At 36.0% G+C, this 13,211-nt stretch overlaps 1 protein-coding gene across 1 annotated transcript in view; it reads left to right on the top strand.

Moving 5' to 3' along the window:
• cntn3b (contactin 3b) overlaps positions 1-13,211 on the top strand; it is a 66,711-nt gene that overhangs the window by 17,548 nt on the left and 35,952 nt on the right. Inside the window, exons 4-5 of the mRNA XM_084426318.1 lie at positions 6,497-6,672; positions 10,126-10,221. Of these exons, the coding sequence (XP_084282444.1) occupies positions 6,497-6,672; positions 10,126-10,221 (272 nt within the window). The remainder of the gene's footprint in view (positions 1-6,496; positions 6,673-10,125; positions 10,222-13,211) is intronic.

Raw genomic sequence — 13,211 nt, 5'->3', positions numbered from 1 at the left:
GTATCTGTTCAAGTTTAACGTGTCACCCTAATTGACATTTTTTGGTGCCATGTTTTGATAATATCATAAATTGTCGTTTGATAGTTATATATTTTTAGTAGTTTGTATAACTGATATATAAAATAAAAAAAACATGTTACTATACTTCAACTACTGTACTTATTATGAAAATGTACTCTATTAATAATTTGGTAAGCTACAGTTTCAAAGAAGTTTCCCCAACATGTATTCCCCAGCTGTGTATTGTCTTGCTTTCTGGGGACATTTTCTCTTTCTGTGTCTGATAAAAACCTACACCATTCATTCAATGAACTTTACAACAATACATCCAGACACTGATAAGATTGAAGACACTATAAAGATAATATCTTCGCAATGGTGGTGAGAAATTTTGCAAAAGAAATTTGCTGAGTTCTCTCTGACATTAAATTCTTCAAGGCTTGTCTTATAACATCCAATCTGGTCAAGAGGCACCCGAAAAGTTCAGTCCTCCCCAGCAGTCATTTCAAGTGTGTTAGCAAAGAACAGTTGAGCCAGCTAATGTTGTCTGAAGGTTGGCCAATTCTGCTTCAAAACAGTAAGAGGAAGAAGAGTCTCCAATGAGAATCCCGCTACTTTCTTTGTCAAAAGAAATAGTCAGTGTTCCAACAGAGACTGGTGGTATTTCAGTGTCTGCAGGGGCCGGTGTGAACTTTGAGAACACAACGCGCCAGGCTATTTTGCATCTCAGTTTCAGATTCCATAGAAAAGTAACTCAGAGCTGAGTCAGAGAAGTGCACTTGGCTGGCTTCGGCTCTTATCTCAAGAAAGCTTTTTAAAGAAAATTGAGTTGCTGTAGTCTTTTGCACTTATAGGATTATATAAAAACCAAGAAATTATATACCTTTTTTTTTTTTTTTTTTAAGAATGCCTTTATGCTCACTAAGGTTGCATTTATTTGATCAAAAATCCAGTAAAAAAATAAGTAATAATGTAAAATATTATTAAAAAAAAAAAAAAAAAAAATTCAGCATCTTGAATTTTCAGCATCATTACTCCAGTCTTCAGTGTCATACTAATCAGTAATCATTCTAATATGCTTAGATGCTCTAGAAACATTTATTATTATTATTATTATCAATATTTAATTGATAAAAAGCAGTTGTGCTGCTTAATATGTTTGTGTAAACCAATTTGGGATTCTTTGATGACTAGAAAGAACAGCATTTATTTGAAATAAAAAAGTTTGTAACAATGTAAAAGTCTTCACTGTCACTTTTGATAATTTTATAGCTTAATAAGTAAGTATTGATTTATTTAAAAAAAATCTTACCGAACCCAAAGTTTTGTACGGTAGTGTATATTAGTGTATGTTAATTAAGTTAAATCTAGTTCCGATTGACTGCACCCTTGACCACAACTGACTTTTCTTCTAATGAAAAGCCTTAATTTCTGTTGGTGTTTCTCTACTTTTTGTCAATGCTGTTTGCTAAGGCTGTCTAGCTGTTTATGGTGTTTAGCAGAGTTGTTTGACTTCCCCAGTAACGCTTTAAATATAAAAAGTTTAGTTTCCTGTGATGTGTTTCTAAAGCGATAATATTTTAGCATATCTACAGAACATGCTGCTGTGCTTTATGCGACCCTTGCATGCAACAAGGCTTCATTCGCCCCACTTAGATAATTGGTCCGCTCTATGAAGAACATTTAGCGCTTATCATATAAAAGCACAGAGCAAAAGCATGCCAACATTTAGCCGAAAATGTACAATGCAGTAAAAACCCTGACCTTTGTATCTCTCTAGTATTTTGTGGTTTGTTCTTTTTGGTCCAGCAAAAGTGAAGTTGCATTAATGTGGTAGTGTGGGTCCACAGGGAGGGATAACAGGGAGGGATAAGGCAAGCTGTGAGGCAAATTGAGGCCATAGGACAGCCATGACTCCATGACACAATCCTTTGTGTGCTCTTGTGGTTGACAAGCACTCATACAGAAAGTATTTACATATAAGTTTTACATTAGTTTTAACTACTTGCATTCAGGCTATATTCCTAGGGAATCAAACCCATGACCTTGGCGTTGTTAGTGAGGAAAAGTTCTGTTTTACTCACTTTAATCCTCCCTTCGGTGCTGTTTTAAATCCTTTGAAAAAGCCAAGAATCTGTTTTCCCAACCTACACTTAACCTGACAGCTTTTTCAACCTGCCTAGCATGCTTTTGAGATTGTAAGGATATGAAACCTGGTCCATGGAGCAGGCAGTCATCAGAGACGAGAATGTGAAGGAGAGCTGGTTAAAATGCAGAGATTACACTGAGCAAGTCAGAGGTGCTCCTGTGTCGGCCCTCATTAGCTCGGCTCTACCGTGATCTTTGTTGAATGCTGGTTGCTTTCCCGGTTGTAAGAAGAAGTGCGGAGCATTCTTTTGGAAAGATAATTGGAGCTGACTGTTTTTTTTTTTTGCACTTTTCACATCCATTTTTCGTGATACTTTTATGTATTTCTAATGACCAGGGGGCCTCATTTATAACCGTTGCGTACGCACAAAACAAGCCCTGAAAGAGGCGTAGCCTACGCCACTTCCGACGCATAAGTTGTGATTTATAACAATTTCTTGTGCACCTGCACGCAAACTCTGACCCATGCGTACGAACATTTTGGAGACGGAGCAGTTTGGCGACACCGATGGTGAACTGGAGTTAATGGCTTTTTGTTCACTTTTAGACAGAAAATGTAAAGAAAATTATACATATACAGTAAGATAATACAAATATAATTTCACTCACCAAGCCTATCACATGAAGCAAACATCCATCCCTTCTTAAATGTCCGCGCTAGCAAGCGCGTTGGGCCGTTTAGTGAAACTGACTGCATGTAGCATAGCCTATATATCTAACTGCAGATGAAGGAAAACCGTAAATCTTCATTATGAGTCCTAATCATAAATACAGTGCATGTTCACAATAAATAAAATAATGTTTAAACTATGTTTTACATCTGATATAAACATTTAAATTAAATATTCCATTCTCATTAATGGAGTTAACACTTAAATTACATGAAATCATTACTGAGAAGTTACAAAAAATATATATATTCTAATAAATATAAATATTTGTAGTAGATGCAATGCTTTCGAACACTTTTCCTGTGGCACGCTGTGTTTTAATGTTTAACTACAGAGAGAATTTCTTATCATGTTAATAGCAGATTGTCCGAGAAAATATTTTCGTGCAAACAATGCACAATAAGGCCTATCTAAAAATATAAAGCTATTAAAAATACTATTTGGCCAGTGGAAAAGATTGAGAAAAACTTTCTCTGAAATGTATTTTGGATTTATTTATTCAAAAACAAGGCAAGGATAGGCTACTAAATAATTTTTAGCAATGTAATGTGACAGCACATCCATATCTCATATTTTCCTAATGTTTTGTACCGTTAAACATGATATCACATGGATGAATATGCATATGCAAATGATATGCAGATGAGGATATGCATAGCAAGACCAGGCGTTGCAAGCTCCATATATGTTTTTTTCAGGGAGGAGACTCATGTGTGCACAATCTTCCGCTGACTGGGATTTATAAAGGGAATTCAGCACAGGTTCTGGCGTACGCACGGTTTTATAAATCTGAATATTTTTTATCGTATGCCATTTTTGGCTTTCGGGCGTACGTACGCTTTTAGTAAGGATCCTACGCACAGTTTTATAAATGAGACCCCAGGTGTAGGCTTTGTCTCTGGGCAGTTTGTTAATGTAGTCTGAAATAACAGAGATTATAATGATAATTATGATGAGGTGACGTTAATAGTGACAGTAATAATAGCTGTGAGGATCATAACGACAGTGATGCTGATGGAGGCTTGGACAGTCTGCTGTGCGGGGGCAGCATAATTGTCCATTAAACTTCTCAGATAACTTTTTTATACTCATTATCTGAAAATACTTTGGCTCCCTGTCACTACTAAGCCTTTTTGATTCTTGTTAAGGAGCTCCTTGGAGACTGGATTGTTTATAATTCTTTGTCTAGCCTTTAAAAACGATCATTCATGCACCAATTACCATCAGGCTGAATTCTGTTACTTTAACCTACCACTGTTAGATGGCCAGATTAAACAAAAAACAAAAACAAATATATATATATATACTGTATATATATATATATGTACCGGTAATGTTAACATGCAACTGTTAGTCTCCAAAAGTGTTCGAATCAGGTAAACAGCCAATAGGAGCATGGATGAAGCTATAGGTGTCATCGTGGAAACGGATATATGCACCATTAAAGTACTAATATGTACCCTTTATAGATAGATATGAGGGTACTGCCCCAGTAACAAGGTATTGCACCCTTAAAGTCTATTTTCTCAATGCATGTTATTGATTTTATTGGAACTTTTTATTATAACTATTCATCCATGATTTGGTTTTACCTTAATCTTCATTGAGAAATTTCTGGTAATGTAATGTTGGACTTACATTTTGTCTTCATAAACCTTTATTACAAATACATCTCTGCCTTCATCCAATCAACAACTATTGGATTGAAGTCCCGCCCTAATTTTTTTTTCTTTTTTATAAACCATTTCACTCGGATATACAGTACAGAAGAAAAGATCAGACTCTACTTGCATTGCATTGCGACTTTAAATAAACTATTTTTTACTAGTCATCCACCCCCTATCCCACCCCGCCACCCCCCCCCCCCCCCCCCCCCAATAGAAAATATATAGTTAATAAAATTTGTTGCACTTTTGGAAAAACTAGATTTATATGAACACTTGCATAAGACAAAGAGAAAGGGGTATGAAAGAAAGGTTGGAAGAGGTCTGTGAATGTTCTGGTTTGATTAAAGTTGCCTAAATTGTTTGAGAACCAAAGAAATAGATGACAACATTATTTTGTGCAGGCGAATATGTACCAACACAGATGATATTATATTCTTTCAGGATAATAGACCGGTTATTTCATTCATTTTATATACACAAGACCCCACCGTATGTTAGATGTAGGAGCTTTGTTGATTTATCACGCTATTGAAAGTGTAATGGAAAACTAGATTAGTTTGATGTTGTAATATAATATTTGACTACTTTGTGAGAACACAAATATTGTCTGTATTTACAGCAAGCAGCCTTGCAGTAATCAACTGTGTAACCCTGCAGGCCGAATGTCACAGTAAATGATATCAAATACAGTGGCTGGCTATGATATTAGACTCACAAATGATGACTAAAGGAGTCAGATTAACTCGACTGCCACACTGAGATCAATAAATAATGCAGTAGAAATGAGCTTCGAAGAGCTGCAGTAGATAAGCTTTGTTGTCTGTCAGATCTGGGAGAAACCACGTTGTCCACTCCACATTTTTTTTTTTTTTTTTCACACAAGTGGAATAATGTAGATCCTGCCAACACCTTTTTCCCCATTGTTTCTGTCAATTCTAAGGTCTTCTGCCAAGTTTTGACTGTCTCAAACAACAAATGCCTGATTTAGCATAACAATTTTTAAGGTCAATTCTGAATAGTAGAATTCGAGATATTGAATAACTTGAAAAGGTACACATTTAATCATTTTTCCATGATACCTAAGTTGGTATACATTTTAGGATTGCGCTCATTGATTATGTTGGTTTTCTGATGGAAAATGTGCCTCTTTGTAATATGATTTTCCTACTGTTTAAGTAGAAAACAATATAAACCCACAAATTACAGCCTTCTTAGATGTACAGTGGCCCAGAAAGTAGGAATGTTCATTGCATTAGATTACAAATTATTAAACCAAATGGCATTTATTTTAAAGAAAGAAAGTTCAATCACACTTTTTAAGCATACTATCTTACAAAAAGAAGTTAAATGTACATAAAATGTATTTGGACATTTTTGGACAATGTTGTATGTCCATAGTCCATCATGTCTGCTACAATTGAGGGTGAACTAACTTTATACTTAATTTAATAGTTGGGATCAGATGTTCTTTATATATATTTATATATATATATATATATATATAAAAAATCATTTAGCACCCAGCAATGATTACTGCATTCTGAATATTCTTAAGATATCACATTATTTTTTGTCAAGCAGTCCGATTTACTAATTTGCTCTTTTTCTTCACACTCCATGTTGGAAAGTTTGTATATTACACATGCAAGTGTAGCTACATAACTGAAATCACTCTGAAAAATAATGAACCTTTCATAGTTGAGTGTGAAAGCTTTATTTTATATTTAGAAAGTAAAACCAACTCACAACTACCCATTGCACATCTTCAGGGTCAATAAATAATTAGGCATTTCTGATTCTTGAGAGCTGTTTTGCTTGCTTTCATCAGTTGTTAGTCTGGCTGTACTGCAGAAGAACAAAGAAGGAAAACAAATGTCAGCAATGAGCTTTGTTTTATGCTGAATGTGGCTGTATAATGAAGCTGGCTTCATCAGATCGATGCATGTGATGAATATTGGTTAGTTAGCTTCTCTGGAGACCACACTCCTGATTGTGTTTGCGTCTCTCCAGATGGTCTCTAAACGGAACGTTCATTGATCTTCATGGTGACGAGAGGCGTCGCCTGTCTGGAGGTAACCTGATCATTACTGGCCTGGATCGAGACCAAGACAGTGGTGTCTACCAATGCACTGCCTCCAACGCCCGGGGAACCATTCTCAGCAAGAGAGCCACACTACAATTTGCATGTGAGTAATGCAAATGCATACATTTTTAAAGATGTCATTTTATGTATTCAACAATGCATTTTTCCAAAGCCACAATACATACATACATACACATACATAGACTACCATTCAAAAGATTGGGGGCCGTTTTTTTGTTGTTGTTTTTTTAAGAATTGAAACTTTTATATTGACCAAAAGTGAATAAATGCTGATAAATATATTCATCAAGGAATCCTGAGAAAAATGCATCACAGTTTCCAGAAAAAATGCACCACAACTGTTTTCAAATGTTTCTTCATAATTTCTGAAGGATCATGTGACTGAAGACTGGAGTAATGATGCTGAAAATGCAGCTTTGCCATCACAGGAATATATTAAAATACTTCACATTATTACTGTTTTTACTGTATTTTTGATCAAATAAATTCAGCCTTATTGGGCTTAGTGACTTTCAAAAACTTTTCAAACCCAAACTTTTGAATAGTAGTTTATGGCCCCTTTCACACAGCAATCCCAGTAATTACCATCAAATTACCAGAATGACTTTTCCGGAAAATACACAAGCTCACACAAGCTTTTTTTTTTTACCAGAGAGATACCATCCATGCCAACTGTACTTTACCAGTAATTTACCAGTAAAGACTGTATGTGTGAAAGGGGCTTATGTATGTATATACATTAGCTCAACCAATGCCATTGAGTTTGGGGCGGGATTCAAAATTTGCCCAATCAATGCATCTGGGAGGAGCGCTTGGATGTATATAAGCGACATTGTAAAAGCACCAGCTTTGGTATTTGGTATTCACATGGCATTGCTTAAGAAAGAGCAATCAAACGAGCTGTCAAATGTGACAATTTCACAGGGTGAAGCACCATTTCATCGACTTCAAACTCCATCACTCATTCTCATTACTCACCAGCTTCAACAGCATCTTTGTATGCTACGAATTGACTCACAATATTAATACCCGTACTGTCTGCTCCTCAAAGTAAACTATCAAGTATGAGAATAGCCATCTATCCACCCTGGCCTCTGTGCCTTTGATTTAAAATGCTGTCCTTGTGCATGCTTAAAGAAATCAGATGCTCAAATCATCTTTTCTCAAAGACGGGATTGTTTGAGAAGAGAACACACCTGGCCACGGACTTCTTTTGTCTGTCGCGAAGACTCCTCACTCTCTTGCCGTCTACCTATTGATCCACACAGAGCATCATACGTCCCCCCTAGGAGACAGATTATCATCTTTATGGGTGGGATAATGAATCTCACTTTAGGGGATTGGTTAACAGGACTTGCTTGACATTTATTTCCTATATTGATCATTGGTTAGTCAAAGGGGAATTATGATTTTAATAAGATGATAATGCCGCTGGCTTTGATAATATGTCATTGTGGCATTTCTTATCTTTCAGACAGCTGTTGAAAACTGCATCCCATTGCGTTTGCAAGCCAGTGTGAAATACATGCTGTAAAATTTGTCATTGGGAGATTTATTCCATGGTGGCTTTCTATTGGCTGTGTATTGGGGTAATCCTCTCCTGGGGCGAGTTTGAAATGAGTACCTTTCTCAAGGGTGCAATAGCAGCAGAGCAGATTTGTGACCTGACAAACCGTGGCTCACACAAACGCTCTAGAATTCAAAGCCTAGTTGTGACAACTGGGATTAGTCGGATCATTAACCAGTAGACTGTCATATATATTGTGATGGGGTGATCATATGCATGTTTAATTTGTGTTTTTGTATATTATCACCCCTCAATACCCCAGCATCCACCCAGAAAACCTAGCAATGCACTAGCCACTCCACTTAGCAATCGCATAATAATGATTAGTACAGCAACCACAATGCCCTAGCAACTATGGTTATTATTGGTTTAATCTATTTCAATTTAATTCATTTTTTATTTGTTTTACAATTTGCCATTTCAATTTATTTTTCGTTAGTTTTGTTTTCTCATAACATACATTGTACATCATGAGTCTGAAAACGGTTAGATCGAAGATTCAGTCTCTCTAAACTCCTCCTTTCCACGACTCTGCTCTGATTGGTCAGACGGCCCAGTCTGTTGTGATTGGCCTACCGTTTGCGGTTCACGTTGGAAACAAAACGTCCATTGCCATATGTAAATTTCAGCTCCGGAAGCTTCCCCAGGGCTTGATAACACTGATTTTTCTGTATCAATTCCAGCACGAGCATTTAACCTTTTGAAGTGCATGCAAAGTGGATTTGCAGCACTGAAAACAGCATGTTCTCGACATGTCGACAACACGAACCAAACTCTTCCAGGCCTTTAGCTACAACTACAGTGTTTGAGGGCTGGTCAGAGTAGACATCTTTCGTGGGCAGCCAATAAAGACCATAGGCTGGCATTATGCAAATTTGTTACATTGTTAAAACCGGAATTACTGATGACTCATTTAATTCCTTTTAGGAGATAACTTTATTTGCCGTGAACTTTGATCTTTAAAACTTTGCAGACTTTGTACATTCACAAACAGCTATATTACACACTGCATGAAAGGTAATATTCGAAAAAGCTTAATAGGGGCAATTTAACAGGATCTTGAAGTTGAATTTTCTGCAATCTCATTAGAAAGTATCAATAAAAGTTCTCAGAATGAATCCATTAACGCTCACATCTTGACCCTCACATATGAATGTTTTCCATTTATGAAGCAACGGCATTCACTGTGAAGATGTCTGACTTACCACCCAGTCTACAGCCTTCACATGAGTCCAGCCTTATAGATTTTAACACAAGAGACCATTAATCAGCATCTGTGGCTCTGCCGCTCAGGCTCTAAAGCCATTCATCCTGTTACTATGAGCCAAGCAAGTCCTGCTCTTTCCACTTCCACCACGGCTCCGTACTGTGTGGGACTTCTTTTCAGTCAGGACTCGGCAGGGAATCTCTCATTAATCTTTCCCACTGTTTTCCACCACCTCTCCCTAATCCTGATGTTTTCTTCTGCTTGTTTTGTACTCTGTAATTTGTCTTATCGGTCACATTGACTCTATATTCTTTGTGTTGAGGAGCCTGGCTCTTGGCTTGTTTGCTTAAGGGTGTGGAATTGGCACAGCAGGCCACAGTTACAGAAGGCCTTCTCTGTCACGATACAAGGACGAGGCTTTTATCATGCCAGGTATACGAGCAGGCTGCCAACTTCCTCTCCTCCTGTTAATTTGCGAGGATGAATCGTGTGGACATGTATTGACAGGGAAGCTGCTGGCTCAGTGGGTGAGATTTAGATATCTCTGGTAATGATGCTGGTAGGTGGAGGCAACGTTAGCATTCCTTTTTTCATACAGCCTCATATTGTTTCACTAGACTGCATGGTCAGACACCCACTGTATGCTTTGGACTTTTGATTCCGTTTCCTTCTTTGTACTTTCTCAAATATGAGCGCTACTAAACGATTGCAGTTAACATTGCTTTTTCATTCCTTACTGTTTTCACATTTTTCTGTTACAGACCTGGAAAACTTCAAAACGCAGACAAGAAGTGCTGTCAATGTCAGGAAAGGCCAAGGGGTTGTTTTGTTATGTGGCACACCTTTGCATTCTGGAGGTAAGTCTGTATATCTCGCCATTTAAAGCAATTTGAACAATTTGTCAAATAGTGAATAATTAATTGGTTAGTCAAGCAAAAGATCTGTTTTCATAATCTTTAATCAAAATGCTCTTCCTTTTGCAATCACATTGCTTTTCCTTTGATGCCACTTTTAGCATTATATACTGTAATAATATTTATCCATATTTTCAATTACTTTATAGTTTTGTTTTTTCAGTTTTGATTTTATGTACAATTTTAGTAATTTTGTTATCAGTTTCTGATAAAAAAAAAAAAGTATTATTACTTTGTTGCTTTGTCAAGGCAACTATTCTAGTTTTAAGGTTTAAGTTTTTCATTTTATTTTATTTTATTTCAGCTTCCTTTCAATCACTGAAAATTATTACAAAGTTTAGTTTGTTTTAGTTAATAATAACAACACTGGGTTGTTAAATAATGTTAACCAATAGCCAAATAGATATTTAGGTAATTTTTTTGGTGAATTCTTTTCATTCAGTCTGGCTACACTCTGGTATGGGGCACACAGTTCTCACCATCCAATCAGTTCCTTATGGATGAAATTTCTGCCCTATTTTTTATTTTATTTTTTCTTCTTGTTTAATATCCTGCTTTACTTGAAAATGTGAAATTATGGAAGTAAAATGGGTTTCAAATGGCGATTCATTTTTGACTTAAAAAAAGTAGTCAGAATCTGTGAAGTGCTGCATACATACATGTACTTGCTCTTAAAACCATAAAATGCTTCATTTTATCCCATTGCATAACATGAAGCATTTTTTTTCCTTGTTTCATCATCCCTGGGAAATTATCTGAAACTTGCATGTTGCATTTGTTCATGTTGCCATTGAAACTACTATTTGAGAAGTATAATAAAGAACAATCCAATGTTGTTTCCAGGGGCGGATCTACCGAGGGTGGCATAAGAAAAAGCATTGCCACCCCATCTGCTACCTCAGATTTATCCCAGTATAAAATATAAATGTAAATAGTGTTTTCTGTACTCCATCTTTAGCAGCTGCGCTTTAATGTGATGACATAAAAAAAGATGTACTCTGTAAAAATGGCATGAAAACACGTCTGCTCCACGGCTGCTTACGATGTGCGTAGTCAACTTCATTGACTCTTATGAACGGGTTATTTTTGTGAGTCAAAAACACACAGCACAACCAGTGTAGCTCAATTCACGAACAAATTTACTGTTTTTCCATTTGTTCGTGAATCCAATCCCGTTCGTATAGTCTGGTATTGCGGTATTATTTTGCGCAACGCTTCTCGCTATATTTTGACTTTGTTGTTACTGTTGAGTTGTTACTAGTTGAAAGTCTCAGAAGTCTCATATGCTTTGATATTTTTGCCGTTCTTTTTTTCTAGCAAATTTAAACGTTTTTGTAGCTCTTAAACTTGATGCACTAAAACTTGATTTTTATGTCATCCAAGTAGCCTACATAATATTAGTAAACTCTTCTTTATGTAGCAATGACAGACCTATACTCTAACAAGCTCAGAGACATTTAGAATATGAATTATTTTTTTATTTTTTTTAGGGGTCCAAACACTGAAAGTGAATTGGACCCCAAATGAATTTATATTGCTAACTGCAAATTCTAATCTATCAGCCATTTCAACTGAAAGATGAACAGGATAAGGAATCTTTTAAGCCACATTTTCTATCATTTTTCATCCCTTTGAATGGAAATAAATGCATTGATCTAGTTCATTTGTATAACTATTGTGTACTGGCAGTATAGTTTTATATAATTAGTGTTCATAAAAATATGTGAAATGCTTATAGATCATTAAATATTTTACTTGTATCGACAGACATGATTAAATATAACGCTGTCCATTTAAAATGAAGAGACCACTTTATTTGTATTTTTCAAGATAATATTATACATTTTCTATAAAGACACTTATTTTCTTTTGTGGAATAATAAAGCAAACACTTAAACTGCAAGCATACGGTTAGACTACACATATTATAGAAATAAATTAAATGTTAGTCTTAAAAAATGCTTCAAGATTTTGAGCTACAAATGGTATGAAATTGTGACATCCTATGACGTGATTAATCTAATTTTAAATGTTGATACACATACACCACATCTATTAAGATGACAGTAAGCATTTTTATACTGGGTTTGGGTTTCTTTTTTTACTTCTCTTTTAATCTAACAGTAAGAGGAAGTGATTTCTTTTGAAATTCAGTTGCCCCTTTAGACACCAGTATATATATGATATATATTTCTTTCTGTGAAGATTCGAGATGGACTTTTCCAACTTGAATCAAACCACATCATAAGATAAATTTCAATGGGATCATTAATCATTTACATGGGACATTGGTGCTTGCACCCCGATGATTGCCGCTCGCGGCTGAATTTTGTTTTTAATTATAGTATAGATGTAGCATATGATATAGATTGAGTATCGATGATTGAATGCTTGCTTGCTTTCGTGTTTCTCCCCCCACTCTCTCACAGTCCTCATGTCATCCCCCATAAATAATTTCCTAGATCCACCCCTGGTTGTTTCACAGGCTGGAACCAGGAGTGGCGGAAATGCATGTTCGCATGGTAATTGTGCTTCTCTTAGGCATATATGCGCCTATCCTTAGACAAGACTGAGGTTGTAATTCAACCAGCTGTAATTGGACAGAAGTCATTAGACCCCAAGTGCAAACAAGAACCAGGCAGTGAGAAACATCAATATCAATTAGAGGTCGTGACTATTACTGCGACAAATGAGATGTCAGAAATTAGAAGATGTGAATTTGTTTGATAGGCTGGCAATTATAGTTTGCTGAGATAAATCTGTAATTAGCCATTTGTTTAATTAGAGAACCCAGAAGAGGAGCATTTCATATGAGAATACTCTAATGTTTGGCTTTAATGTCACAAGCGATTGAAAACGTAGGCTAACTATGACTAAAAAGCCAGAAATAAATAATTCAAAAGAGCTCGAGAAGGCAGACATTTATTCAAAAT

The sequence above is a fragment of the Rutilus rutilus genome (genome assembly GCF_951802725.1).
Source record: "Rutilus rutilus genome assembly, chromosome: 12".
NCBI lineage: Eukaryota > Metazoa > Chordata > Actinopteri > Cypriniformes > Leuciscidae > Rutilus > Rutilus rutilus.
The sequence above is the reverse complement of the archived record's forward strand: the minus strand, read 5'-3'. Positions and strand labels throughout refer to the sequence as shown.